Source organism: Ochotona princeps, chromosome 30, assembly GCF_030435755.1.
Source record: "Ochotona princeps isolate mOchPri1 chromosome 30, mOchPri1.hap1, whole genome shotgun sequence".
In the NCBI taxonomy this organism is placed as follows: Eukaryota; Metazoa; Chordata; class Mammalia; order Lagomorpha; family Ochotonidae; genus Ochotona; species Ochotona princeps.
In genome coordinates this window covers 2,699,704-2,726,672 of record NC_080861.1, presented here as the reverse complement: position 1 = coordinate 2,726,672, position 26,969 = coordinate 2,699,704, and the positions used below count along the sequence as shown (strand labels likewise).

Below are 26,969 nucleotides of genomic sequence, written 5' to 3'. Positions count from 1 at the left end.
TTGATCGTTCACCTGGCAAGGCAGCAGATGCTAGCCCAAGGACTTGCACCTCTGTCCCTGATGAGGGAGATGCAGATCGACTTCCTGGCACCCAGTTTTGACCTGGCCCAGCCTTGGCTGGTTCATTCATTTGGGAAGCAAAGCAGCAAATGGAAGATTACCTGTGTTACCATGTCAGTGGAAAAAAAAACAAAACTAAACAAAACAAAAACCATGTAACTTTGAGCAGGCAGTGTCTATTAATTTAACAAAAGGATTTTCAAGAAACATTAAATGCCAAAATGAACTAAAAGTTATTAGAAGTTCTGAAAACAAAACAAAAAACAACCAAAAAAACCCATCACCACCACCAGGGACCTGTGTTGTGACCCAGGAGGCAGAGCCATAGCCTGTAATCCCGGCAACACAGTGCAACTACTTCTTGTTCCAGCTGCACTACTTCCATCCCAGCTCCCTGGTACTGCTCCGGAAAAGGCAGTAGATGGCCCAAGTGTTGGGACGCCTGCTAACCCTGTGGAACAGCGGCAAGAAAGTGCTGACTCTTGACTTCAACCTGGTCCGACTCCAGCAGGGTAAGATCTTTGTCCTCCACCTGTAACCGATTTTAAAACAAAACTTTCCAACATAAGCGAATACTTAAAGATTCTACCATGATCAGATCAGTCTTATAAAAGATGCCATGTAGGAGCTGGTGCCACGGCACAGTAAGTCCAGTTTCCACCTGTAGCAGTGCCATCCCATAAAGCTGCTGCCTCAGGTCCTGGGTGCTACACTTTTACACTTCTAATCAAGCCTCCGGGTTTGGCCTGGGAAAGCAAGAGTGGTTGACTCAAGTCCTTGGGCTTCTGGGTTCGGATCAGCTCAGCTCTGGCCACTATGGCTATTTAGAGAGTGAGCCAATATATGCAAAAATCTGTGTGTCTGACTCTTGCTCTCTCTGAAACTCTACTGTTCAACTAAAATAAAATAAATCTTAAAAAAAAAAAAAAGAAACTCATGGAAATCCTAAATGCAGATACAAAGATAACTACCATTAAGGAAATAACTGAAAGCATAAAACCCACTGGACGACCAAATACTGAAAGTAAACAGGGCCCAGCATGGTGGCCTAGAGGTTAAAGTCCTCACCTTGAACATGCCAGGATCCCATATAGGTGCCAGTTCTAATCCCGGCAGCCCCGCTTCCCATCCAGCTCCCTGCTTGTGGCCTAGGAGAGCAGTTGAGGACGTCCCAAAACCTTGGGACTCTGCACCCGTATGGGGGACCCAGAAGAATGTCCTGGCTCCTGGCTTCGGATCAGCTCAGCTCCAACTGTTGTGACCACTTCAGAAATGAATCAGCAGACAGAAGATCTTTCTCTCTGTCTCCTTTTCTCTGTAAACCTGACTTTTCAATAAAATGAATAAATCTTAAAAAAAAAAAAGCACAAATACATGAAAAAATGATCATTATCACTAGGCACAAGAAAAATACAAAACAACCTCACTCCTGTTACAATTACTATTACAGGGCCCGGCAGCGTGGCCTAGCAGCTAAAGTCCTCGCCTTGAAAGCCCCGGGATCCCATATGGGCGCCGGTTCTAATCCCAGCAGCTCCACTTCCAATCCAGCTCCCTGCTTGTGGCCTGGGAAAGCAGTCGAGGACGGCCCAATGCATTCGGACCCTGCACCCGCGTGGGAAACCTGGAAGAGGTTCCAGGTTCCTGGCTTTGGATCGGCGCAGCACCGGCCTTTGCGGCTCACTTGGGGAGTGAATCATCGGACAGAAGATCTTCCTCTCTGTATATCTGGCTGTAATAAAATAAATAAATCTTTAACAAAAAAAAAATGACTATTACAAAAAGGCCAGGAAAAACTACAAATGCTTACAAAACTGTAGAGAAAAAGAAAGCTCACACATTGCTGCAGGGAGAGTGAATGTGTGCACTGATTATGGAGAAAAGCATGACAGTTCTTCAAAAAACTAAAAATAGATCTGCTGTATGACCCGATTACCCATTTCTTGGCATATATTTAAAGGAAATTAAATTACTATGTGACATTTATTATACTCCAGTGTTCAATGAAATATTATCAGCAATAACCAACATTTGGAAATCACCTAAGTGTACATCAAGGAATGAATGATGGAGAAAATGTACTAAATACAAATAATATAATCAGGCACAAAAAAACAAAATTTTGTCATTTGAAAAAAAAAAAAAAGAGGGGGAAGTGGTTGGGCATGATGGAAATAACATTAAGAGAAACAAGACAAAGACAAATACCATATTTTTCTCCAATTTCAAAATTGAAAGATCTGAATACTGAATGATGATTACCAAGATGGTGGGGTAACGGTATGGAAATACAGTCAGCTATAAAACGTATTTCTTCCCTGAACAGTTTCTCTCCATAGTGAGTGGAACCATCACACTGGATGCCCAACCCAGTATATCTTGACTGTGGTTATGCTTACATGAATGTTTAACCAAAGATAAAACAGAATACTTACATATTTAAATTTTGTGGATTTATCTTGTAAATTCTAACAAAAAAGAACATTCAACAGATTCAATTCCTCAGTAGCATCCTATCACTAAAAGAACTCAGCACGTATTCACAATCTCAGTCAAAACAAGAAACAATTTAGTAATGAGCTTAAATATTCTACCTAACACAATGAATCTGAGTGTAATTCAGCTCCGAGTAAGTCCACACAGGAGACTTAATTCTCCCCCTTGGTTTTCTTAGCTGTCACATGGCAACAACAGTACATGCCAGGCTTGACTCATCTAACAGGTTAGCTATCACATGTTCATAACGGGTACTGAAAGTTTCTATATCGTTGTGGAATAGTTTGAAACTAAAAATGACAGGTCAGGCCTTCATGAAGTTAACCTACAATAAAGAGAAACGGCAAGTCAATTCACAAGAAATAACCTCATGTTTCAGTTTTCATGTGGAACACTTTGTATGCCCCACTAAGTTCATTATCTTAAAGCTTCCAAAAGTGTCACATATTCCACTGCTATCCTCACATCACAAATCCTTCCACATCTTGCTCTGAAGTTCAATTTTGGAATAAATTCAAGCTCAGGCAAAAGCTGTAGAAACGTGCTATATTTGCCTTGTGAGTTTCTCCCTTTCCCTTCCCTCTCTCTCTCTCTCTCTCTCTCTCTCTCTCTTTCAGAGTAAATGCTGACACAACAGCACCCAACACAGGCACTCCCTTGCGAAACCATCAAACCCTCAATACCAAAAAGGTAACGCTGGGACGCAGCTCTAATCCTGGCAGCCCTGCTTCCCATCCAGCTCCCTGCTTGTGGCCTGGGAAAGCAGTAGAGGACGGCCCAAAGCCTTGGGACCCTGCACCCACATGGGAGACCTGGAAGAGCTCCTGGCTCCTGGCTTAGGATCAGCTCAGCTCTGGCCATTGCGGTCACTTAGGGAGTGAAGCACTGAATGGAAGATCATTCTGTCTCTCTTCCTTTCTGTGTATCTGTCTTCCCAATAAAAACACATAAATCTTTTTTAAAAAGTTAACATTGGCTAAATTCTACCATCTAATTTAAAAAAATCCAAGTCTTACAATATCTTTCGTAGCAAAAGGATAATCTAAGACCACAAATATTTATTTGCCATTTCCATAATTTTCTTCAAATTGGAACAATATTGTAATACCTGTCTTTAATTACCTTAATGCTGAATAAGAATGACCAGTTATTATTTCATGAAGCATCAGTTATTTCATTTTTGATTTAAAGTCTGTAAAATCAGATTTGATTTATATATTCTCAGCAAAAATGTCAAATAAGTTTGTTACTATCTGTGCAATCTATTTTAGTAGATAAGGAATACTCACTTGTTCCACAAATCATACATTTTAAAAAATTTGTTTATCTCAAGAGCAGAGTTAGAAACAAAATACACTCCAACATCCTAAACAACAGGGGCTGGACCAGCCTGCAGCAAGGAGCCAGAAAGTCCATCCAGCTCTTTGTGTCTGTATGCTGGTGGCCCAAGGACTTGTGCAGCTTTTCCAGGCACAGAAGAAGAAAAGACCGAAGTGGAACAGACAGATCTTCAACAAGGATTTATACAGATTCTGGTTGTCTAAAGCAGACAGCCACAAGGAAGGAACCCCATGAGTGGTATTTCTCACTCTGATAACTTACCTGTTCTCATTTTGAAATTCAATGGCCACCAGTACCTGGGGGCTTCCTGCTTCTGCTGCAGCCTGGGCAGATTGCTCCGCAGGGCCCAGGTAGGGAAGCATGGGCCTGGGGATTTGCACATATGCTTGGATTCAGCTGAGCAGGTGGTAGGGTGGTGGGTGGGACAGGGCCATAGACTAGCATGCTGATCTGGTGTGCTGGTGGACCCAGCTTGGGGCTTGTGCGCGTGCTGTGAGGGCCTAGGGACACTACACATGCTTGGGTCCCTGTCAACATGCCAACTCATCAGAATACTGGGCTGGGAAATCCATGTGTTCGCAAGCACAGGGACTGTGAATTGCTCAGGGAAGGCAGTATGGGATGTGAGAGAGGGGAGACCACCGATGGGCTGATTACATTACAGGTGAAGAATTGCTTCTGCCCTACTTCTAACTAGGCCATCATACTTGCAGATAAGAATAAGAAGGGGAGCTGAGACTAAGCAACTTCAAGGAGTCAAACTGGAGGAGCTTTCTGGTCAGAACAATGCACTGCACCCGCCCACATGGAAGACCTGAGCTGGGCTAATTAGCATCAACCAGCACAAACCACCGCTCACCAGCACACATGAAAACTAGGGCGAGGGGCCTACCTGGCAGGGCTAGACCACAGTACACACCAGTGAGGGTCTGAACAGGGGGTGGGACACATTAGGCTGGGCCATAACACTAACCAGCATGCAAGAGAACCAGGGCTAGGTGCCTTTCTGGGGTGGGGTGATCTGTGGGGGTCTACAGGATGGTAATACCAGGGCTAGGGGCTTTTCTGTGGGGGGAATATGTAGGAGCCTGTAGGACAGTAATACCAGGGCTAGGGGCCTTTCTGTGGGGGGATCTTAGGAGCCTGTAGGATGGTAATACCTGCTTAGTTTGCTCAAGAGCTGTGGGTGGGGATGGGCCAAGCTAGGCATGACTATGGAACTCACTGACATTCATAGAAACTGGGGTTCAGAATAGGCTGGGATGGTCCAGGCTGCAGCACCCATAGGCCCACCCAAGAACTGGGTGAACACCATCAGGGATGCTACATCCATCAGCACACAACAGACAAGACTGGGGGCTTGACTACGCCAAGTAAGGCCTGACACCTGCTGGATGTAAGATCTGTCATGATCCCACTGGTGATCATGTGAGTCAGGGCTGGGTGTTGGTCAGGCTGGGCAGGGCTGACAACTTGTCAACTGATGTGCGATTGGTTCTAGGGGGACAGACCAGGCAGGGCTGGGCCAAACCATAGCATACTGGCATGCATAGAAGCCAGGATGGGGTGTGGGCATGTTGGGCTAGGCTATCATACCTATCGGTATGCAGAAAAGCCAGGGATAGGGACATACTAGGCCTGACCAGGCTGTAGCAACCAATGACAAAGGCCAAGATGCGGGATGGACTACATATGCCGGGCTGGGTCAGAACACACCTATACACACAGGATTTGTGGCTGGCAGCAAGACCAGCATGAGCAGTAACTGGGGATAGGGGCAGGTGGTGCCTGGTGGAAATTACTGGGTGTTACCCCGCATAGGCTGTAGCTCCCACCGGTGTGCATGAGGGCTATTGAAATTCTATAGAAAAGTAAAAACTAAATTACATTCTTATTCTTCTGGGAATACATACTCTAGGAGTCACTATGATGGCAGTGTTTTAAAAGACACTAGATTAATGCAATCTGCCTTCCTGATAAAAAACAAATCTTAAATGAGTGTACTGCATAGCTACTTCAAAGGACATATTGAGAAAAATGATGCCAAGGCTATCTATAGCAGAACAAACCTAAAGTGTATAAAATATAGATTCTCATAACACATATAAAGATAGTTAAAAGTTTCATGGAAAACAGGTATCAATGAGAAACTATGCACGAATTTCAGAATTTTGCACAATAAAACTAACTCATCTTTAATTTTCATCTCCCCATAGACTTTTTGAACTGTCTCATACTAAATAACAAATTTCACGTACTTAAGAATTCACAAAAATAAACAGCCTTCATCCGTCTTTGAATATTATGTAATCTGAGAGCTTAGAACAATCTTCAGGATGGATAGTTTACTATGAGTAGTTACTACTTAATTTGCATATCCACATTTCTGGCACTGTTGGTACTGCTAATTAAGAATATCAAATGTCCAACATTGCTCTATCTCAATAGCTCTATGGAAAGTCACTTGCAATCTAAATGAATAATGATTTTCTAGTTACTGTTTTTTTTAAAGATTTATTTATTTTTATTACAAAGTCAGATGTACAGAGAGGAGAAGAGACAGAGAGGAAGATCTTCCGTCCAATGATTCATTCCCCAAGTGAGCCGCAACAGTCAGTGCTGTGCCGATCCGAAGCCGGGAACCAGGAACCTCTTCAGGGTCTCCCACGCGGGTGCAGTGTCCCAAAGCTTTGGGCCGTCCTCCACTGCTTTCCCAGGCCACAAGCAGGGAGCCGGATGGGAAGTGGAGCTGCCGGGATTAGAACCAGTGCCCATATCGGATCCCGGGGCTTTCAAGGCGAGGACCTCAGCCACTAGGCCACACCGCCGGGCCCTCTAGTTATTGTTAATACTCTTTCATTTTTAAAGTATTTTTCATTGTTTATATGTCAGTATGGGAAAGAGAGAATTTCCATCTGCTTCCAAAATGTCTAGGGGTTAGGACAAACAGAAGCCTGGTACTGGAGTACAGCTGAGATCTCCCCTAGAGGGGCAGGAACCTTGCCACTAGAACATTAGCTCCTGCCTCTAAAGGTGCTAGTCATCATAAAGCGGGCATAGGGCCCCATGTGGTAGCCTAGCAGTTACAGTCCTCGCCTCGAATACGCCAGGATCCCATATGGGTGCTGGTTCTAATCCCAGAAGCCCCGCCTCCCATCCAGCTCCCTGCTTGTGGCCTGGGGAAACAGTCAAGGATGGCCCAAAGTCTTGGGACCCCGCACCTGCACGGGAGACCTGGAAGAGCCCCTGGCTTCAGATCAGCTCAACTCCAGCCATTGTGGTCGTTTGAGGAATGAATCAATGACGAGAAGATCTTCCTCTCTGTCTCTCCTCCTCTCTATATATCTGACTTTGCAATAAAGGCTGGCACTGAGATTAAAGCTGATCCCAGCTGTAGGCAACTGACTGCAGCCTCATCCTTATACTAGCAGTGTTAGCACTGCCAGGAAAAAAGCAGGCAACAGTCACACACATTCTGGGCCTGGCTAATTCCAAATCCATGTTAACTATTTCAATATGCCAACATAATTATTTATTCTATCTTTTCGAAAGAAATGATGGGAGAAAAGAAAAATAAAAAAGAAGAGAGAGAGGAAGGGAGGGAGGGAGGAAGATAAGCAGTGAACGTAGGCAACTCTGGGCCAGGATATGCCAGCCTGGCCTCCTGGTTCGGGGGCTGCAGACTGCTCCGGGAAGGGGACGTGTCTCTTTCAAAGACTGGAACACTGCAAGCACAGGTAGGCGAGGGAGGAAACTGGAGAGCATACTTGGCCAAGGCATCCACCCCGTGGGAGATGGCGGCAGGACTAACAGCATCACCTGCAGCCTGCTTGTACTCGTAAAAGGTGAGACTAGGTAGGCATGCCTGGCTGGGTGAGGCCACAGTGCCAGTCCACAAGGGAAGGAGCAGGGGTTGGGGCACATTAGGCTGGGCCATAGCAACCACCGGCACTCAAGAGAACCAGGTCTGAAGGATTCTGGAGGGGACTTATGGCCTTGCCTCTTGCTAGGGGCAGTGACAGGCCCACATGAGCTGGGAACAAGCCTGACAGAAGAACTTCCACCAGGTCACAATCACTGCTGGGAAGCGCAAGAGCTGGGATGGTGGAGGGCCAGGCCAGAAAACGCTGCAGAACTAATTAGCATCTGTGTGGGCCAGGCCTATGTACTCGCACTAACACACAAGAGCTAGGACGGGCTGGGCTAAGCTGTGACATCTGACAGCGAGAGCTGAGACTGGCCATGTCAGGCTGGTCTGAAGCGCCACCAGCATACACATGACCCAGGGCTAGCAGAGAAATTCTGGGGACTCCCCTGCTGTGTTGCGGCTCCAACTGGCCAATGTGGGAGTTGGGGCTGTAGGCTGACCACACCAGGAAAACTATAGCACCCACTGACATGCAGGTGGGCTCGGTCTGAAGTCAAGCCAGACTGGGCTAGGCCATACCACTTTCCAAGAGCCATTTGGGTGAGTAACAGGTCAGGCAAGACCCGGTGACTGCCAAGACTGGAGGAAAGCCACATCAGTCTTGGTAGCAGCACTCAGTTGCACATACGAGATTTGTTGCTAGGAGCGGGGCTAATAGCGCAACTTGGGAACTCCCGTTAAGACACAGGTAACACAACTGAGCACAACAGCTTGCGGGGAGAACAGGCAAGAGCAAGCTAGACAGGCTGCGCAGCAGAACCACTGGCATATGTGTGAGATCAATCTGGAGGTGAACTTGGTAGGATCAGTTCACAGCACACACTAGCACAAGGAAGAGTTAGGAGAGGGTACAGGCCAGGCTAGGTTAGACCATAACAACTACAAGTGGTTCAAACCAGGGCTGCAAGTGGTCCAGGCTAGGCTATGGACTAGGCTGCTGCATCCCCTGGTGAAGATTGGGAATGGGGGTGAGTCATTCCAGACTGGGCTGCAGCACATGCTGACACAGGTTAACCGGGACTGGTAGGAAAACAACAAGGACTCCCTTTGGCTGCTGCTTCCACTGGTGAGCATGAGAGCTGGGACTTGGCAAGGGCCAGGCTGCGCTAACTGCCATACTCTCTGGCATGCATGAGAGCCAGAATGGGTGCAGGTTAGGTGGGTTTTATTGCAGGACCAGCTGGCAAGTACCAGGACTGAGTGCAAGTCATGTCAGCCTGGACCACAGTGCCCTGACAGCGACACGATCTGGGGAACAGCACATGCCTGGTGGGGGAACTGGGTACTGCTCTGCTAGACTCTCTCTATTACTGGGGTGCATGAGAACCCAGGGCTGGAGGTGGAGGAACTGGAGAAGGCAGCAGCACCTGTTGGCATATCTGAGGTCAGCGTCTGGCTATGGGTTGGGCCGAGCTAAGCCGCAGCACCCACAGGTGTACACAAGAGCCAGATGGGATATCAGATGAACCAGGCTAGGCTGAAGCACAGGTAGGCACAAGGAAAAACTGTGGCTGGGGGCAGGCCTGGTAGGGTTAGTGAGGGACGGCCTGAGCAGCCTGTGGCACCTGCTAGAATGCATGAGGAGTGGGCCTATGGAGGACTGGCTGGGCCAGGCTACAGCACCTGTCAGTTTGTGTGAGGTGTGGGACTGGGACAGAACAGACTATCCTGCATCCGCCAGTATGTGCGCTGACTGGTACAGGTGACAGACTGGATCTGACCCTGCACTGGCTGGCACACATAAGAATCAAACCTGAGGTCATCCCAGGTGAGGATTCTTGGGGAATTCCCTGAATGGACTCAGATCCTGGTCACAGGGAAAATCACAGGATGTGTGGTCCAACCACTGGTGTGCATACTGACACTGAGTATCCTTAATTGTAAAACTATGTAAGTAACATTAAAAAGAAAAATCAAAAGGAGAGGGATTAAAGCTGAGACTCAAACCCAGGCATCCCAAATGGCATCCTCACTGCCATGCCTGACACGTGCTGCCAAAACCCACAAGTTTCTGTGAAGTGAGGTAGGCAATCCTTTCCATATTCAAGGGCCTTTTACACATTTACAACATCATTCATGGGCCATACAAAACTATCAACTTCACAATCAACCTGCTATAGATTCATTGAATTTAGAGTTGTACTTCCTGTGGTTTCCTGGACAAGAAGTCAGTCAGTCTGTCTGTCTGTCTCTCTCTCTAAATCTACCTTTCCAATAAAAATAATCTGAAAAAATTATAAAAAATTAACATTAACTCACCCTCCCCAAATTCATGAATCTTTTGTTCTCCATCTCATCATGTATGATTATACACAGTAAACACAGTAACTGGGGTAGAGGTGTGCACACACCCTGCACTAAACTCTGCCTCTAGACTTCTGCTTTGGCTCCAACTCCAGCCTCCTGCCCACGTGGACCCGGGAAGGCAGTGTTCATGCTGTAAGTAACTGCACTCCAGTCACTTGTGTAGAATGGAGAAAACAGCACCAAATCCTTTAAATGATTAATTCAACAGCTAAGGCTTGGTTAGTTTACACATATGTTGGTTTACATAAAAACTAAAACAATATGGAATACTAAACTGAATCCTAAATCTGGATCAGAGTTAGACTGTTGGGGAAGAAGTGACAGAGAAAGAGGTCAAGAGACATTCCATCCCGGTTTCCCACTGAGGTGGCAGGAGTTGAAGCATCTGAGCCCTCCTCCACTGCCTGCACAAACACCGTCAGCAGGAAGCCACTCCAGAACAACAGCCAGACTCCAGCACAGGATGCAGGTATTCAAAAGACCTGGTATAAGGTGCTAGTCCACAACACTTGCCTATTTCTATCATTTCATATGTAGCACTTAAGAACGCCTGTTTTAATATCCATTGGTGGCTCTGAGGACAACTATAATAAGGTGGATAGTAGTAACTCCAATAGAAGAAACAACACCTGCACACGAACACACAACAAGGAAAGCAGCCAAGTTCCACTGGGTAGAGGTGGGAATCTGCAGAGTTAAATACTGTCTTCTGGAGAGGCCTTAAGAGAAAGTGATAACTTGATCAAGAAATGAAAAAGAGAGGTTATGATGACAATTAGAAGAGAAAAACCAACAACAACATTCCATAACAGACCTTTGAATTAAGAAGCAAATCTGGGCCCGGCGGCGTGGCCTAGCAGCTAAAGTCCTCGCCTTGAAAGCCCCGGGATCCCATATGGGCGCCGGTTCTAATCCCGGCAGCTCCACTTCCCATCCAGCTCCCTGTTTGTGGCCTGGGAAAGCAGTGGAAGACAGCCCAATGCATTGGGACCCTGCACCCGTGTGGGAGACCCAGAAGAGGTTCCTGGTTCCTGGCTTCGGATAGGCACGCACCGGCCGTTGCGGCTCACTTGGGGAGTGAAACATCGGATAGAAGATCTTCCTCTCTGTCTCTCCTCCTCTCTGTATATCTGGCTTTCCAATAATAATAAAATCTTTAAAAAAAAAAAAAGAAGCAAATCTACAAATTTGGAGCAAAAGTATATGGTGGCGGTTATATTAATTTTGCAATAAAAATGAGTATTTAATTTCCCAAGCAAACTGTGCTGAAAGGACTAACAATGAATAAAGACAATTTTTCAGAGTAAAGGATGATTCCTAAGGTTTACAGCCTAAGCAACTAAGTGGACAAAGTTGTCATTATCAAAAAGAACTGGGGACAGTGATTGGGAGTTTGGTGTTTAATATCCTGTAGGTCCACTGAAGATCTGAACAAAGATGCTAAATGGTCATCTAGGTTGAGTCTGGAACTAAGGTGAAAATTAAGGCAAGAGACATTCAAGTGGGAGAGAACAGCATAGTCATGAATTAGAATGGGATTAAGGCAGCAGCATATACATACAGAGATAATGATGTTCACTATTTATCAATACAATCCTAAGATCACAAATATGATGCTATATCATGCTTACTTAGAAATCGTTAATTATAAAGAAGGCTACAATAACAAATTAGAACAAATCAAAAGGGTGGTTTAATGGGAAACTAAAGGCTATGAAACACTAACATTCTTTTTATAAAAAGAAATTTTGAAATTCCCCTTAAGACAATACTTTCATAGTAGAAAATCCTTATAATGTGTCTCCATTTAACAGACTAAAGAAACAAAATCAGACACAAGTCTTCTAAAAAGGTAATTAGGGGCTGTGCGTTGTGACACAGCACATTAATCTACTGCTTACAGAGTTCTTGGCTCCTGGTTTCCACCGGCAGACTGCAGCACTTGGGGAAATATCCAGTGGATGGGACCATGCTCCCACATTCACTCTCTGATTTTCTAAACAAATGAAGGAGAGGAAGAAGTGGGGACGGGGGGAGCATTCTTCAGAGTATGGACCTGAGGCATAGCGATTCCTGAACTGTATCTTTGAACACTAATTAACACCCAGCATTCTGACTTACTCACAGCCAAGGGAATAAGAAGCTAGGTTATGAATTCGTAATCTTCTTTTGCATCTTACCTCTGTGTGTGATATCAGGCAAATTATCATTTTTAACTGTGTTTTCTATTCTGTACACCGCATAGGAGACTCACATATACAAGACCTGCTCCACAGCACCGTATGAGGATTATATGGTACAAAAAGCACTGTGCACACGTGAAGCCCCAAACAGAAAACACAGAACAATGCATTTTGCTTGCCATTTCCATGGTCAAGAACGGCGGTTGATCTGGGTTACACAGGAGTGCAGATACTCACGTGAGCTACTGATTGTGATCACACGGAGGGAAATATAATGTTAGTGTTCTACCAGCAATAAATGAACATGCACTATTTGGCTGCTAAATTATATAAATTACACAGCAGGAATTTCACTAAAAATCAAATGATATTTCCTACCATAAAGGACTACACATGGTTTCACACATTCACTTTCATCACCTTATAAAAAACTCACTGTACATATATCAAAATTCAATGGGATTTCAAGAAAAACACAGGGCTGGTGTTGTGGAGCAGCACGCTGAGCTGCCTCCTTGAAATGCCAGCAGCCCAGATCAGCACACTCCACTGTTGATCCGGCTTCTTGCTAATGCACTTAGGGAAGAAGGAGAAGCCAGCTCAACTACAGGAGTCCCTGCCACCCATGTAGGAGATTCGGATGGAGTTCCAGGTTCCTGCTTTTGTGGCCAATCTCCTCTTTTCAAATAAGTAAATCTTTCAGAAAGAAAGAGTAAGGAACAGTAGTAGTCTGCTATATAGGTAATAAATTCTATTTTGGGAAAAACAATTTAAACCTTTCTTTAAATATACAACACTTAATCTGAATCTTTTAAATGAAACTCTCCATTGGAGAAGACAAAATCCTGGTAAGCAGTTACACGAAATTTCATGGTTACAGTCAAGCAAGTGGATTTTTAATTTGTGAATACAATCCATAAATCCCAGAGAAAGCAACATAAGCTACCTACAATTCCCCAAGAGTCTCTTGGTAGGAAAAGAGACTAGGATGGTCTCTTTCTTCCATAGATAGATAGATAGATAGATAGATAGATGAAGTATTTTAAGAAATCAGTATAATGCACAATTATTCTTGTAAGTTTTTTCCAGTTAAAAAAAAAAAAGTGGACGGTAAAATTATATATACAGCCAAAATAAAGAAATCACCGTTTTTCAACGTCACAGAAAAGTAAAGAATTAAATTTCTGACAGAGAAATAATTTTTGAAAGTGACATAATATATTCTTTTTAATAACACTTACAACACCAAATATACAACAGCTCATTAAACATAATCATGGGCTGCTGCTGTGACGTAGCCAGTTAAACCTTTGCCTATGGTGCTGGCATCCCACATGGGCATGCGTTTGTGTCCCAGCTGCTTCACCTCGATCCCTGTTTATGGCTTGGGAAAACAGCAGAAGATGGTCCAAGTTCTTGGGCCACTGCATAAACAAGAGAGACCCAGAAGTTCAGGACTCATGGTTTCAGACCGGCCCACCGCTGGCCATTGTGCCATTTGATGAGTGAACCAGCACACAGAAGACCTTATTCTCTCTCTGTAAATTCGCCTTTCAAATATAAATAAATAAATATTTTTTAAAAATCCATCTATTGCAATGAGTGATGGTACTGTTATGATTCCACCAAAGGAATCGTATTTTAAAAATAATACTTATTAAATTATGGACTTTAAAATGAGCTATTTGATGTTAACAGTAATGCTGCTGAGGTGATAGTTCAAAAGAAAAGAAAGCAACCTCTTCATTTTTTTAAGCAAGATGCAACAAAATACTTACAGACAGAATGATGTCTAGGAAGATCTCAGAAACAACACAGAGCTAGTTCCTCAGGCTCGTGTTTCTAAAACAGGATTCACTTTCCAAAGATAATGTCCCCAGTAGGCTGGAGAGCAATGCAGTTGTAGAGAGCCTTGAAGACAGGAACCCCTCTCTTAGTACCACCACCTCAGTATCTCCACCTGCAGTTCTGACAGACTGTCATCGAGCACCACGCCATTTTTTTCTTGTATCAATGATTTTAATGTAATATCTGAACTTGAAGCTGCAACTGCGGAATTGAATATCTGCCTGACCAATTCTGCAGCTAGCTGAACTAGGCACAAACTCCACTCATGTCTTCACATTAGTACCTACTTGAGAATTGGTCCAGCAAATACAGAAGGTAATCCTAGTATTAGGAGAATGTGTGGATGTCTCCTGAAACACCTTCCCTCACAGTAACAATATGTATGCTCAAGCACAGAACTACAGGTGGAAGTCCCCACATCATGGCATCACCAACAACACGTTTGATAAGCTTACTCAGAGATACCTTCCTTCCACATTAAGGATGAGTCCGATGAAATGTTAGACTGTGTAGATCTACAAGCTCAACAACACCACATGGATTGTTTTGTTACCAGGTACAATGCTTTATGATGTGTCCAAAGTAACTAAGAAGTTTATGAGCGATCCTATTCAGACGCTTGCCCCAAAACAGGGTGTCTTTCAATTCCTCATGAAAGCAGATGGAGTGGAATGGTGAAGACACACTGTGTGCCCTATATGAAACCCCAACCATATGCAAGGCTAGCATTTTCACCAACACCAGAAGGGATACTGACTGCACACTGGGACGATATACACATGATGCTTCACTATTGGTGGCATCTATTTGACCAAAATAAACAAAATATGATCACAAGAAAGTCCCATTCTGGCTGTCCGAGACTACTGATCTGCTGGCCAGAGCCACTTATGTGTTCATCTACTACGGCTTTCCTATCATTAGTGTAAACCATCCATAGAATCAGATTGTGATAAACATTTTGTGCCAAGGTTATGGCTATAATTATGGCAGCAACCAAGAAAATTCTTCAAAACATGGAGACTGTCTATAACAGCTGCAAAGAAGAGATGCCCCTCAGGGTTGCTGAACTCATCTTTGAGACTGGTCCCGCACCATGTCCTAGCTATGGCACAACCGAGGGGCAGGGCTTGGGGAGCCAAGGACAGGAGAGAGGCATGGCAGCACAGATGGAACATCTTTCCATTTTGCTTGAAGAAACATCACTTTTGACACAGAGAAGAAACTATGCACATTTGAAAAGCTCTTTTATTTGGGATAAGGTCTCTCTGATGCCATTCATCCCCAGTTATCCACATTCCAGCAACTCCTAAACTAACTCAGTCACATTCTGTGGCAAATGAGTCAAAAAGCTATACTATGTCATATAACATAAGTTCCACATCAAAATCAGAGGGAGAAAAACTGAGTTGCACAGAAAAAAATTGGCAGCAAGCACAAAATTCTGAACAAACTGATTTGGAAATTGAAAGCAATGAGAAGGGAGGGGGGCTTAGGAAGAAAAAAGTGAGGAGAGTAAGGAGATGAATTTACCGAAAACTGCTGAGCCAGGTCATGGGTATTTAAAGGATTCATCACAACATAGCACCTGGGAAAGGGAACTAAAATTTTCTATAACAATCTTTTACAAAACAGGAAATCAACTTGATAATTGCTGATTACACCATTAAAAAGTGTAAATAGTACAAGTCTTAATTTGACACAGTAATATACTATCCTCAAAACAGGATTACCGTGAGCTTCTTTAAACCTCCCAAACACATGAGAATGTCTTCTGAAACGAGATTAAACCTTGACCAGCACTAAATACACTTTAGGAAGCTTACAAGCACAAACAAACAAAGCTGAACACCACCTTAAACAGTCCAACAAACTACATGCCATCAATGTGTATCACCTCTCGCATCACTTCACATCATTAACTACAGCCCTTTCAAAAGCAGATTCTTCTGATCACTGTTAAGCTCATTTACAGTTCCCAAAAATCTCTAACGTCTTACTGAAATAAAAAAAAAATTAACAGCTGCATTATTAAAGTTAACAAGCAACTCATAGCATGCCCATTTACACAGTAACTATGAAAGAAATAAGCAAGACAAGCATAATACATACTGGAGGCCGGCCAGGACGACCCCTTTTCCTTTTTCCTTTGATCTCCGTTTCTTCAAGTTCGCTACCAGCATCAGAATGAGCAGTAGTTTCATTAGTCGAATCCCTAGAAAATATTATATTTTGTGGTGAGTGAAAAAAATAAATAAAATGCAATTCCGTTTCACTAGTTTCCTTACCTCCTGCTGTATGACTGATCAGAAGGGGTTTATACAAGTACTTGTACTTCCATAAAACAATTCAATAACCAAAAATGTTATCTTCCCTGCTGAATATCCCTGCCTAACACTGAATGAAATGACTTCCCCAAATAAAGAGGAGAAAATGTGGAAAGAGCAGCTGTAATCACTTCTCGGCCTTTTGGCTAAGATTAAGGGAACCAGCAGCTGTACAAAATACAAATGAAAATACAATTGCAAAAGATTAAGTTATTGGTTAAAAAAAGCTTAGGAGGAATTCCACAGAATAATAAAAATTAGTGATTGTTGGCAAATGTTTACAAACTGGCTCCTCAAAAGAATATATACACACGGATTATCTGGCAAATTCCATTCAGTTATTGTTTCCTCACAAAATACTTTCCATCATTTTTGCCCAATTTTTAAAAATTCATTGGGCCCGACATGGTGGCCTAGCACCTAAAGTTCTCGCCTTGCATGTGCCAGGATCCCATGCTGGGTTCTAATCCCTGCAGCCCTACTTCCCATCCAGCTCCCTGCTTGTGGCCTGGGAAAGCAGTCGAGGACGACCCAAGGATTTGAGACACTGCACCGCGTGGGAGACCCAGGGGAAGTTCCTGGCTCCTGGCTTCAGATCACACAGCTCTGGCCATTGTGGTCACTTAGAGAGGAAGATCTTTCTCCGTCTCTCCTCCTCTCTGTATATCTGACTTTGCAATACAAAAATAAAATAAAACTTTAAAAAAATTTATTTATTTGAAAGGTAGAGTGATAGGAAGACAAAAAGAGAAGGACAGGGTGGAGGGGTGCTGGGAGCCTCACAGATCTTCCACTGGCTGCTTCACTCCCCCAACAGCAGAGCGAGGAACCTAGAACGCCATCCTGCCTCACACACCGGTGCAGGAGCCATCCATCATGATCCTTCTAAGCACATTAGCACTGAACTAAATCAGTAGTGAAACAACCAGCAGGAACTCACAATGGCAATCTGATATGAGATGCTGGCATCTAAATTGGTGGCAAAATTCCCTACACTACAATGCTAGCCCTTTCCCAAACTCTGCCATCTGGTTCTTACCTATGGTTGTAAGTGATAAATCAATACTTTTAAGATTTATTCATTTTTTTTATTACAAAGTCAGATATACAGAGAGGAGGAGAGACAGAGAGGAAGATCTTCTGTCCGATGATTCACTCCCCAAGTGAGTCGCAACGGGCCGGTGTGTGCCGATCCGAAGCCAGGAACCAGGAACCTCTTCCAGGTTTCCCACACGGGTGCAGTGTCTCAAATCCTTGGGTCGTCCTCGACTGCTTTCCCAGGCCACAAGCAGGGAGTTGGATGGGAAGTGGAGCTGCCGGGATTAGAACCGGCGCCCATATGGGATCCCGGGGCTTTCAAGGCGAGGACTTTAGCCGCTAGGCCACGCTGCCGGGCCCAATCAATAGTTTTTCAATGAAAGATAGATAGCTGATATTTTTGTTTAAGAAACAGGGTATAATTCAAATTGTTTCTATAATTATAATTGGTTTTGCAGTATTCACTGACTAGTCAATCATGTGAGTAAGTTGTCTACATAAACAGTCAGTACTTCTCAAATAGTGGAAGTTAACTTCCTTTTTTAAGTTTACTCATAACAGTTACAGACATCTTTATATACCTTTAATTATATGGGCAGTAACGATTTCTTTACCACAGATATTGATCTGTAGTGTTACCTGATAGCCGCAGTATAGTAACTTCCTCCACAGTCAATTTCAAACTATCGGAGTAACATAAGAGAACTCCCAACTAACATTAAAACCGACAGCGACCATGTGGACACAATATGTAAACAGCCTCAAGAGCGAAGATTATTTATGTAATGCTGAATTTATTATTAACTATTTTTATTAAGTTGTTTTAAGTTCATATAACTTTCAGTAACTGTTATGTTGTGTTTAATTTCCTGACAAATGTTCTGAAAACTCAATATTCGGTTCTAGCTAGCTCCAAGAGAGTGCTAGGTACAGATAAAATAAGATTCTGTCGAATTAAACTCTACATTACTAATTCTACTGAAAATCACCATAATTTGGAAATACTAAAGCCAACTCAATCTGTTATTGCTCAACCTGCTTCACTACAGGCTCTTCTTAAACCCATTCTCTTCATATACTTTTTAAAAAAAAAATTTATTTATTTTTATTACACAGTCAGATATATAGACATGAAGAGAGACAGAGAGGAAGATCTTTCGTCCGATGATTCACTCCTCATGTGAGCACAACGGCCGGTTCTGTGCCAATCCGAAGCCAGGAACCAGGAACCTCTTCGGGGTCTCCCACATGGGTACAGGGTCCCAAAGCACTGGGCCATCCTCGACTACTTTCCCAGGCCACAAGCAGGGAGCTGGATGGGAAGTGGAGCTGCCGGGATTAGAACCGGCATCCACATGGGATCCTCATGGGTTCAAGAGGAGGACTTTAGCCACTAGGCCACGCCGCCGGGCCCTCACATAGATTATTTAAAGTTCAATTCTCAGTGTCTATTCATTTTTCATCATACTACACACCCCTGGAGATCTCAACCAATTCATGTGCAACTTTTATGCAAATAATTTTAATACAGATCTCACCACATTCCAGATCTCTAATTTAATACTTTTTATTTGCAAAATTGACATGCTTCTTTTAATGATACCTCAAATTCTCTGAATATTTCAACTAAAGTTAAGTCCAATTCCAACTTACTGCTGGCTCTCTGGTGATGAAAATGCCAATGACCGATATTTAAAACTATTCAGTGCATCTGCATTTGTGTGAAATGGAAAGGAGGAAGGGGGAGGGAGAACTGTGGGTAGAGAAGTGTTAAGCCTGCAGGCTCATTTCTCAAATGTGAAACAGGGCTGGTCCATGTCAAAACCAGCAGCCTAGGATTTGCCCACAAGGATCTCCCAGAAGGGCGGCAGTAACTCAGCCCCGTGAGCCATCACTCACTGCCTCCCACAGTGTTCATTAAGCAAAACCAGTGGACAGGAAGTAGAAAAAAGACTCAAAATTATCAGGCATTTTGCTACCCTATTTAAGCCATTCTACACACTGCTGCCAGTAACATTCTCACTCATGTCACCTGGCTGTTTCTAAGTCTTTAAAGGTAACGTGGTATTTAAACCTAAAATATTGTTGTGAATAACAGTCGGGGTCAGTAGTTTTTCCTAAAATAATATTCAACTCTGGAAAGAACAGTGTACATGAAACCACACAATGTAAATGAAAAGGTGTGGCAATGTTCCAATACTACTACTTACAAACACAAGTATCTGTCTCTAGTAACTAAAGAGGGACATACTGTCTTCCCTTTACTACAGTTCTAACAGATCATGCTTAGCACATACTGTGACAATTAATGAATGTTATCTAGAAAAATGTGTGCAATACAAAGAAACATAATGGAGACTGGTGTTATATGACAACATATGACACTAACTGCTCATGATGTTCATGTTGGAGGGCCAGTTCGTGTCCTCTGTACTCTGATTCCAACCCAACTTCCTGCCATGCTATTTGCCTGAGAAGGTTGAAGGTAGCCTCAGATATTTAGGTTCCTATTGCCCATGTGGGACAATGAGAATTTTCAGCTCTATGCTTTGGATTGGCCAAGACATGGCTGTTATGGACACTTAGGGAGTGAACCAGCAGAAGGAGAATCCCTCTTTCCATCTTCTTCTGTCACTGTGCCAAGATGAGAGAGAATAAGTGAGAGAGAGGAATCTTGATGGACTGTTGGTGCTGAGGGTCACGACCACATTCCACAGGCAATCCTCTGCCAGCAGACAGCAGTTGGAGAGCAAGGTGGAGGCCTGTGGGCGAGGGTCTGCAGCCGGGCAGTGGGCCAAGGCCTCAGGGCTGTGTGCTGCAAGCCACTGCTGACACAAGTCACGTACCGACTCTGACTTCTGTACGTGGGTCACACTACTGTTTCCTGATCATCAAGCACTGATTGGCTAACACCAATGTGGGCCACACATGTCAACGCGTGTGTGACATCAATTCCTTTAACTGGACCCCCAAGCATTTCATAAAAGATGGGGGCAGTGAGCATCCTAGGTAGATCTCCTCCCTCAGAGAAGGGGACTTTTCTCTGGTCGCCCACTTTCATCGTCCTTGTGTCTCTCATTTTTTCTATTGTATGTCACCCCCTCTCCCACCTTGATGCTGCTGCTGTGGGCAGCATTAAATCCTACAAAGGAAACAAAGAAAAATCCAAAACCTGGAATCATCTTGCAAGGGGTTACACATCAACACCCTACACTGCAGTGGCAGCTGAGTCCCAGCTCCCCAGCTTATGACCCAGCTCTCTGCTGATGTGCCTGGGAGAGCAGTATTTGGGCCCATGCCACTCACGGGGCAGAGACGGATGAGGTTCCAGGCTTCTAGTTTCAGTCAGGACCAGCCCTGGCTATTGCTTGCAGTTGAAGAATGCATCAGTAAACAGAAAATCTCAATCTCTCTTTCAAATAAAAAAAAAATAAAACTTAAACATCTGAAAACACCGTTCAATCACACATCAAAACGTGGCTTAGTCCAGTTACTACCTGAACTCTCTACAGCCAAGTCAGGATCCTTGAACAGAATACTATGCTTTCCATTTATCATTCTCTCTCTCTCTCTCTCTCTCTCTCTCTCTCTCTCTCTCTCTCTCTCTCTCTCTCTCTCTCACACTCACACACACACACACACACACAAGAATGCTTTTGATGTTTACAAACAACCAGGAAACTATACAAGCAAGCTGGTTCTAGTATACAACAGATCCATTAATGAAACTAATTTGCGCTTCAGTAATACAGTTTATTGACAAGAAAACTATCAAGCACTATTTGCTAAATAACTCTTACAACTACGGAGGGAAAATTGCTGCCGATAAATATCTAATGCACTTCTGCAGAAACAGATGTATTTATCTGAACAGATGTATTTATCTGTATTTATCTATAGATTTTCATGTTAACAATTTAATATTTTGCCACAAATACTAGTCAGTATCCAGTCATACTATAATTTATATTATTGCTTTTTTAAAAAAAGCATAATTCAACACTAAGTACTATTGCCATCAATAATCATGTCAATATAACTTCTTTAAATATAACCTCAACTGAACTACAACCTCTATTTGTCCTATATTTTATCAAAGAACAATTTATTGTGGGGTCTGTTAAATACCCAGCACTGTGCTAGAGCAGGCAATACAGACTCTATTAGGAAGTGGGTCAGAAACAAGAACAACGGGCTGTAAAACATTTTGTTGGAATGAACATTCAGCCTAGCAAGTAAAATGGCCCATCACAGTACATGAGTACAATCCTGGGCTCCAGGTTCACACCGCTGTGAACAATGAAGACAGCAGTGAAAGCTCACTGAAGGCACAGGGCTCCTGCCACCCAGATGGGAGGCCTTAACTGGGCTTCTGGCTCCTGGGCTCGGTCTTGCCCCACTCTCATCCACTGTGTGCATTTAGACAATGAACCAGCAGAGGGGGAGCCAGAAGACCAATATAAAGTCTTTATCTTACAAAAAAGACATGAAAACTAATCAGGGCAGTACTAGTACAAATCATTATTCCACGATTTTTTATTATCTAAACCATTATTATCATAGAGAAACAAGTATGTAGATTACTGATTTGTATCACAATAAAAAGTTATGAAGGAATACTATCCAAAATTACTGTGCTAACATGTCCCAGAGAACTCAAAATAAAACATAATTCTAACCTTTGTCCCACAACATCAACAAATATAGCGATACATCACAAAACTTCCGACTGGCCCTTTAGATTACTTCAAATAACCATAATGGCCCAACAATCGACCTCAACTGAAAGGACTGATCAATGAAGCAATATGGGCGAGGAGAGGGCAGTGAAAGCGTGATACAGACTGCGGGTTGACAGATTTTTTTCTTGTAAATGGAGAGACGAAATATTTTAGGTTTTCCAGGTAACACAGCTGCTATCACAATATGCAATGCAAAGCAGCTGCGAACATTCAACAGGGAAATGAGGGTGGCTCTGATCTAAATAAAACTGTATTTACAGAAATATGTGACATGCTAGATTTGGTCCATGAGCCGTAATTGTTGACACATGAAACAGAACATCAACCTTTTCTATTGACTAGGAGAATACTTTAACAAGATCATGAAAAACAGCACTGCAAAATACATATATATTCATGTTGGTTTAAAAAATATACTAAAATTCATGACTGGTGTATTCATGGCACACACATTCCATGAATTTTTGAAGGCCTCGAATATCAGAGAAGCAGCTGACATTCCAACAGCTAGGGCCATGGATGGATGAAATTATTACATACCATTCTCATGAGTTTTATCAGACGCATTGCCCAAATGTGCTATACAAATTTTCCCTTAAAAAAAAAAAAACTACAATACTTACTGTAACACTGGCAACTCTGAGGTAATCATTGCTGGAGAGGTTGTTCCACAATGCAGGAAAATTCTTAAGTGCTATACAACGGAAAACTACTGAAACAACCTCAAGGCAATCCTTAAAAACAAAAAACAAAAACAATTATATTAAAACAAAGTTGGATATTCACAGTACATACCCAACAAGCAGACAGCATGGTTGATCAGTTTATCAGGAATTGGACCATTTGGCACTTGAAGACTGGAAATCTGAAGTATGGTGTCTGCCACATCTTCATTCATAAACGCCAAAATCTGGGGCAGCAACCAAGGTGTGCTTCAGTGTGTCAAGGGAAACACTGTGCTACATCTGAACAACAAATGGCATTTGGTTTTAAAAAGAAATGAGGAAGTGGTGTTGGGACATTCATGGGCAAAGCCGCCATGGCACACCAGCATCCCTCAGACACAGGCTGGGCAGGACTGGTCCACATGTAGCCCCGCTCAGCTCTCCAGGACAGAACAGAGCAAGGCCCACGCATTCGGCTCCTGTGACCCATGCGGCAGAGACAAACACACTCCTGCCTCCTGCCTCCTGCCTCCTGCCTCCTGCCTCTGGTCTGGCCTCTGGCCACTGCAGAAATTTGGGGGAGTGAACCAGTGCATGGAAGACCAATCTCTTCTCTGCCTCTGTAATTCTTTCAAAGCAATACAAAACAATTTTTATTTTAATTTTTTTGATTTGAAGTTTTTAAGCCATAAAGGATTAAGAAAACCCTTTAATGCATATATCAAGTGAAAGCATACGATCTGGAAGGGACACACACACCCTGGAGAATGCGAAGGGAGGACACAGCAGGATTGGAAGACACCGCAAATCAGGCGGGCAGGGAGGATGATCAGTTCCAGCACAGACAATTCTGAGAAGTGAATGCATCCCACAGGGTCTGTGAGCTGTGTAACAGCCCAAGCTACAAATGTCCAAGTTCACCAAATTTCTAACACCAATAGTGAATCCTAACACAGAATACCCACATTGGGTGGTAAAGAAACATCAAGAAGTTCATAACATACATGAAATGTATCATTTCAGTGCGATATTACAGTGAACAAAACCAGGCATGTGTAGAACGGGAAGAACTCTGTTTCCCACTCAAATTTGCTATAGACAAATTTCCTTAAAAACATAAGCCTAGGGCCCGGCGCAATAGCGTAGTGGCTAAAGTTCTCGCCTTGAACACGCCAGGATCCCATATGGCCGCCGGTTCTTATCCTGGCAGCCCTGCTTCCCATCCACACCTCACTGCCTGTGGCCTGGGAAAGCAGTCAAGGACAGCCCAAAGCCTTGGGATCCTGCACCCGCGTGGGAGACCTGGAAAAGCCTCTGGCTCCTGGCTTCGTATTGGCGCAGCACTGCCCACTGAGGTCACTTAGGGAGTGAATCATCAGATGGAAGATCTTCCTCTGTTTCTCCTTCTCTCTGCATATCTGACTTGGCAATAAAAATAAATAAATCTTTTTTAAAAAGCCTATTGTTTTAAATACTTGTCAAATTGTTACACATTACATAACAGTTTTAATGAATTTGAAAATCTCATTTGATTATCGCGCACAGCTTTTGCCTATTTTTCTGCACAATATCTTTTGTTAAAGTCCTTACATAATGGAACCATTGAGCCTTTGACTATAATGTAAATTAAAACTTCTCTCAAAAATAAAACCATTTGGGGGCCCGGCGGCGTGGCCTAGTGGCTGGGGTCCTCGCCTTGGAAGCTCCAGGATCCCATATGGACGCCGGTTCTAGTCCCGGCAGCTCCACTTCCCATCCAGCTCCCTGCTTGTGGCCTGGGAGGGCAGTTGAGGACGGCCCAATGCATTGGGATCCTGCACCCGTGTGGGAGACCTGGAGGCGGTTCCTGGTTCCCAGGCTTCGGATCCGCACGCACCGGCCTGTTGCGGCTCACTTGGGGAGTGAGTCGTCGGATGGAGGATCTTCCTCTCTGTCTCTCCTCCTCTCCGTATATCTGACTTTGTAATAAAAATAAATCTTTAAAAAAAAAAAAAAACCATTTGGGCCTGGTGAAAAAGCCTAGTAGCTAAAGTCCTCGCTTTGCATGTACCAGGATCCTATGTGGGCGCCAGTTCTAATCCTGGTGGCCCTGTTTTCCATCCAGCTCCCTGTTTGCGGCCTGGGAAAGCATTTGAGGATGGTCCAAAGTCTTAGGACCTTGTGCCTGTGTGGGAGACCCGTAAGAGGCTACAGGCTCCTGGCTTCAGATCAGCTCAGCTCCAACAGAAGATCTTTCTCTCTGTCTCTCCTTCTCTCTGTAGATATGACCTTCCAATAAAAATAAATACATCTTTGGACCCAGCGCGATAACCTAGTGGCTTAAGTCCTTGCCCTGCACACATAAGGGATCCCATATGGGCACTGGTTCATGTCCCAGTGGCCCCTCGCTTCCCATCAAGCTCCCTACTTGTGGCCTAGGAAAGTAGTTGATGACGGCTCAAAACCATTGGACCCTGCACACACATGGGAAACCTCGAAGAAGCTCCTGGCTCCTGGCTTCAGATCAACGCAGCTCCAGTGGCTGCGGACACTTAGGTAAAGTACATGTACATACATAACTAGTCACAATATTCCATGTACTGAAATACATACTCATCTATAGGTCACAACACTGTACTACAAACAAAAAAGACGGAACTGGGAAGAGGACACAGAACTGCTAGCCCAGTCATTTACAGTGTAACATCCTACTTCAAAATAGTTTCAAAGTACATTAACAGCCAATTAAAGCACTGCTTTATTTCTAAGTATTTGGAAATTACATGGTTTATTTCTGAAGTAAGTGCAGGCCCTACTTTTTAATCATGGCCAATCCCTGGAGGTGAAGATTAAAAACACAACATCATTAATTCAAGCCTTTATCATTCCTACAATTTTACTTCAGCAGTCTAAAAGACTCTTAGCAGTGTTAGATTCACTCACACATACAAACACATGGGAGTGGCTGGGTGTGACAAAATTTGCTAAGCGAATTATTCTAACTGTGAAACAAGTAGCACTAGCTCATTCACCAGTTTTATTACAATTGCAATTATTATCCACACTTACAAAAACAAGTTAAGGATATTAAGAGCAAACATTCGCCCACTAAAACAAAACTGAAACATACAGCCAAACAGCAATATGAAGGTATGACTAGCAGTCCATCTAAATAACAAAGTTAAAACTGAAACAATTTAGATTTGATAACTTACAGCAATTAACAATAAAGAAATGGCCTAAATAAGCAGGCAACATCAAGATACAGGATCAGGCAAAGTTAATACATATTTTTAAAGTATTAATCTAAAAACTCAAATAGTACGCAACTAGAAAAACGTCGTGAATCAATACTGAATTCTAGGTTGAATTTGCTAGTGTTGCATTTCAGTAGCAAGGTGAATCATTACTCTGTTCCTTCTTGCCTAATGATGTGATTAAAGGATAGTTTTAATTATTTTGGTAACACAAACCTTAAAATCAAAAGGAAACATATAGCAAGGCGATTTAAGAGTCTGGATTCTAGAGCCTGGTTAACTTTCCATTTCTATAAGTCAGCATTCTCACCTGTTAAAGAATTCATATTTCATTTGGGTCTTATGAGCAATAGTTGATCAAAGCAAAGACCTCTGCAATGACTATAAAGTGCCTGCTAGGAAGGAGCAGAGGAAGATGGGGCGTGAGGAAGGCTCCACAGGACAGGTAGCTTTTGTCCTTTTCATTTACCCCGACATTCTTAATGCTTGCACTCCTAGCAAAAGGAAATATTTGGTGAGTTAGGAAGGTTAGGGGCAGTGGGTGGTACAGGGGTTCAGTAGTCAGACAAGGAGTAATAAAAATCACAATGAAATAAAACCTCACTCTTATCAGAAGAGCAATTACAAAATTATGAAAGATAATAACTAGGCAAGAAAAGAGAATGCTGATACAAGGTTGGTGGGAATGTGTATTAGTAAAACCATTATGGAAAAAGTTATTCAAAAAAAGATCTTTTAAAACAAATTAGTACTGCTATGTGATTCCCTAATCACACTCCAGGTAGGTACATATACAAA

At 43.3% G+C, this 26,969-nt stretch overlaps 1 protein-coding gene across 3 annotated transcripts in view; it reads right to left on the bottom strand.

Moving 5' to 3' along the window:
* The window catches only part of STAG1 (STAG1 cohesin complex component), a 235,254-nt gene that overhangs the window by 144,481 nt on the left and 63,804 nt on the right, over positions 1-26,969 (bottom strand). For all 3 annotated transcript variants that reach the window (XM_004588335.4, XM_058657275.1, XM_058657277.1), the window contains exons 3-4: positions 22,894-23,004; positions 16,276-16,378 (exon numbers count right to left, since the gene is read on the bottom strand). In XM_004588335.4, coding sequence (XP_004588392.2) covers positions 16,276-16,378; positions 22,894-22,922 — 132 coding nt within the window. In that variant the 5' untranslated portion in view covers positions 22,923-23,004. The remainder of the gene's footprint in view (positions 1-16,275; positions 16,379-22,893; positions 23,005-26,969) is intronic.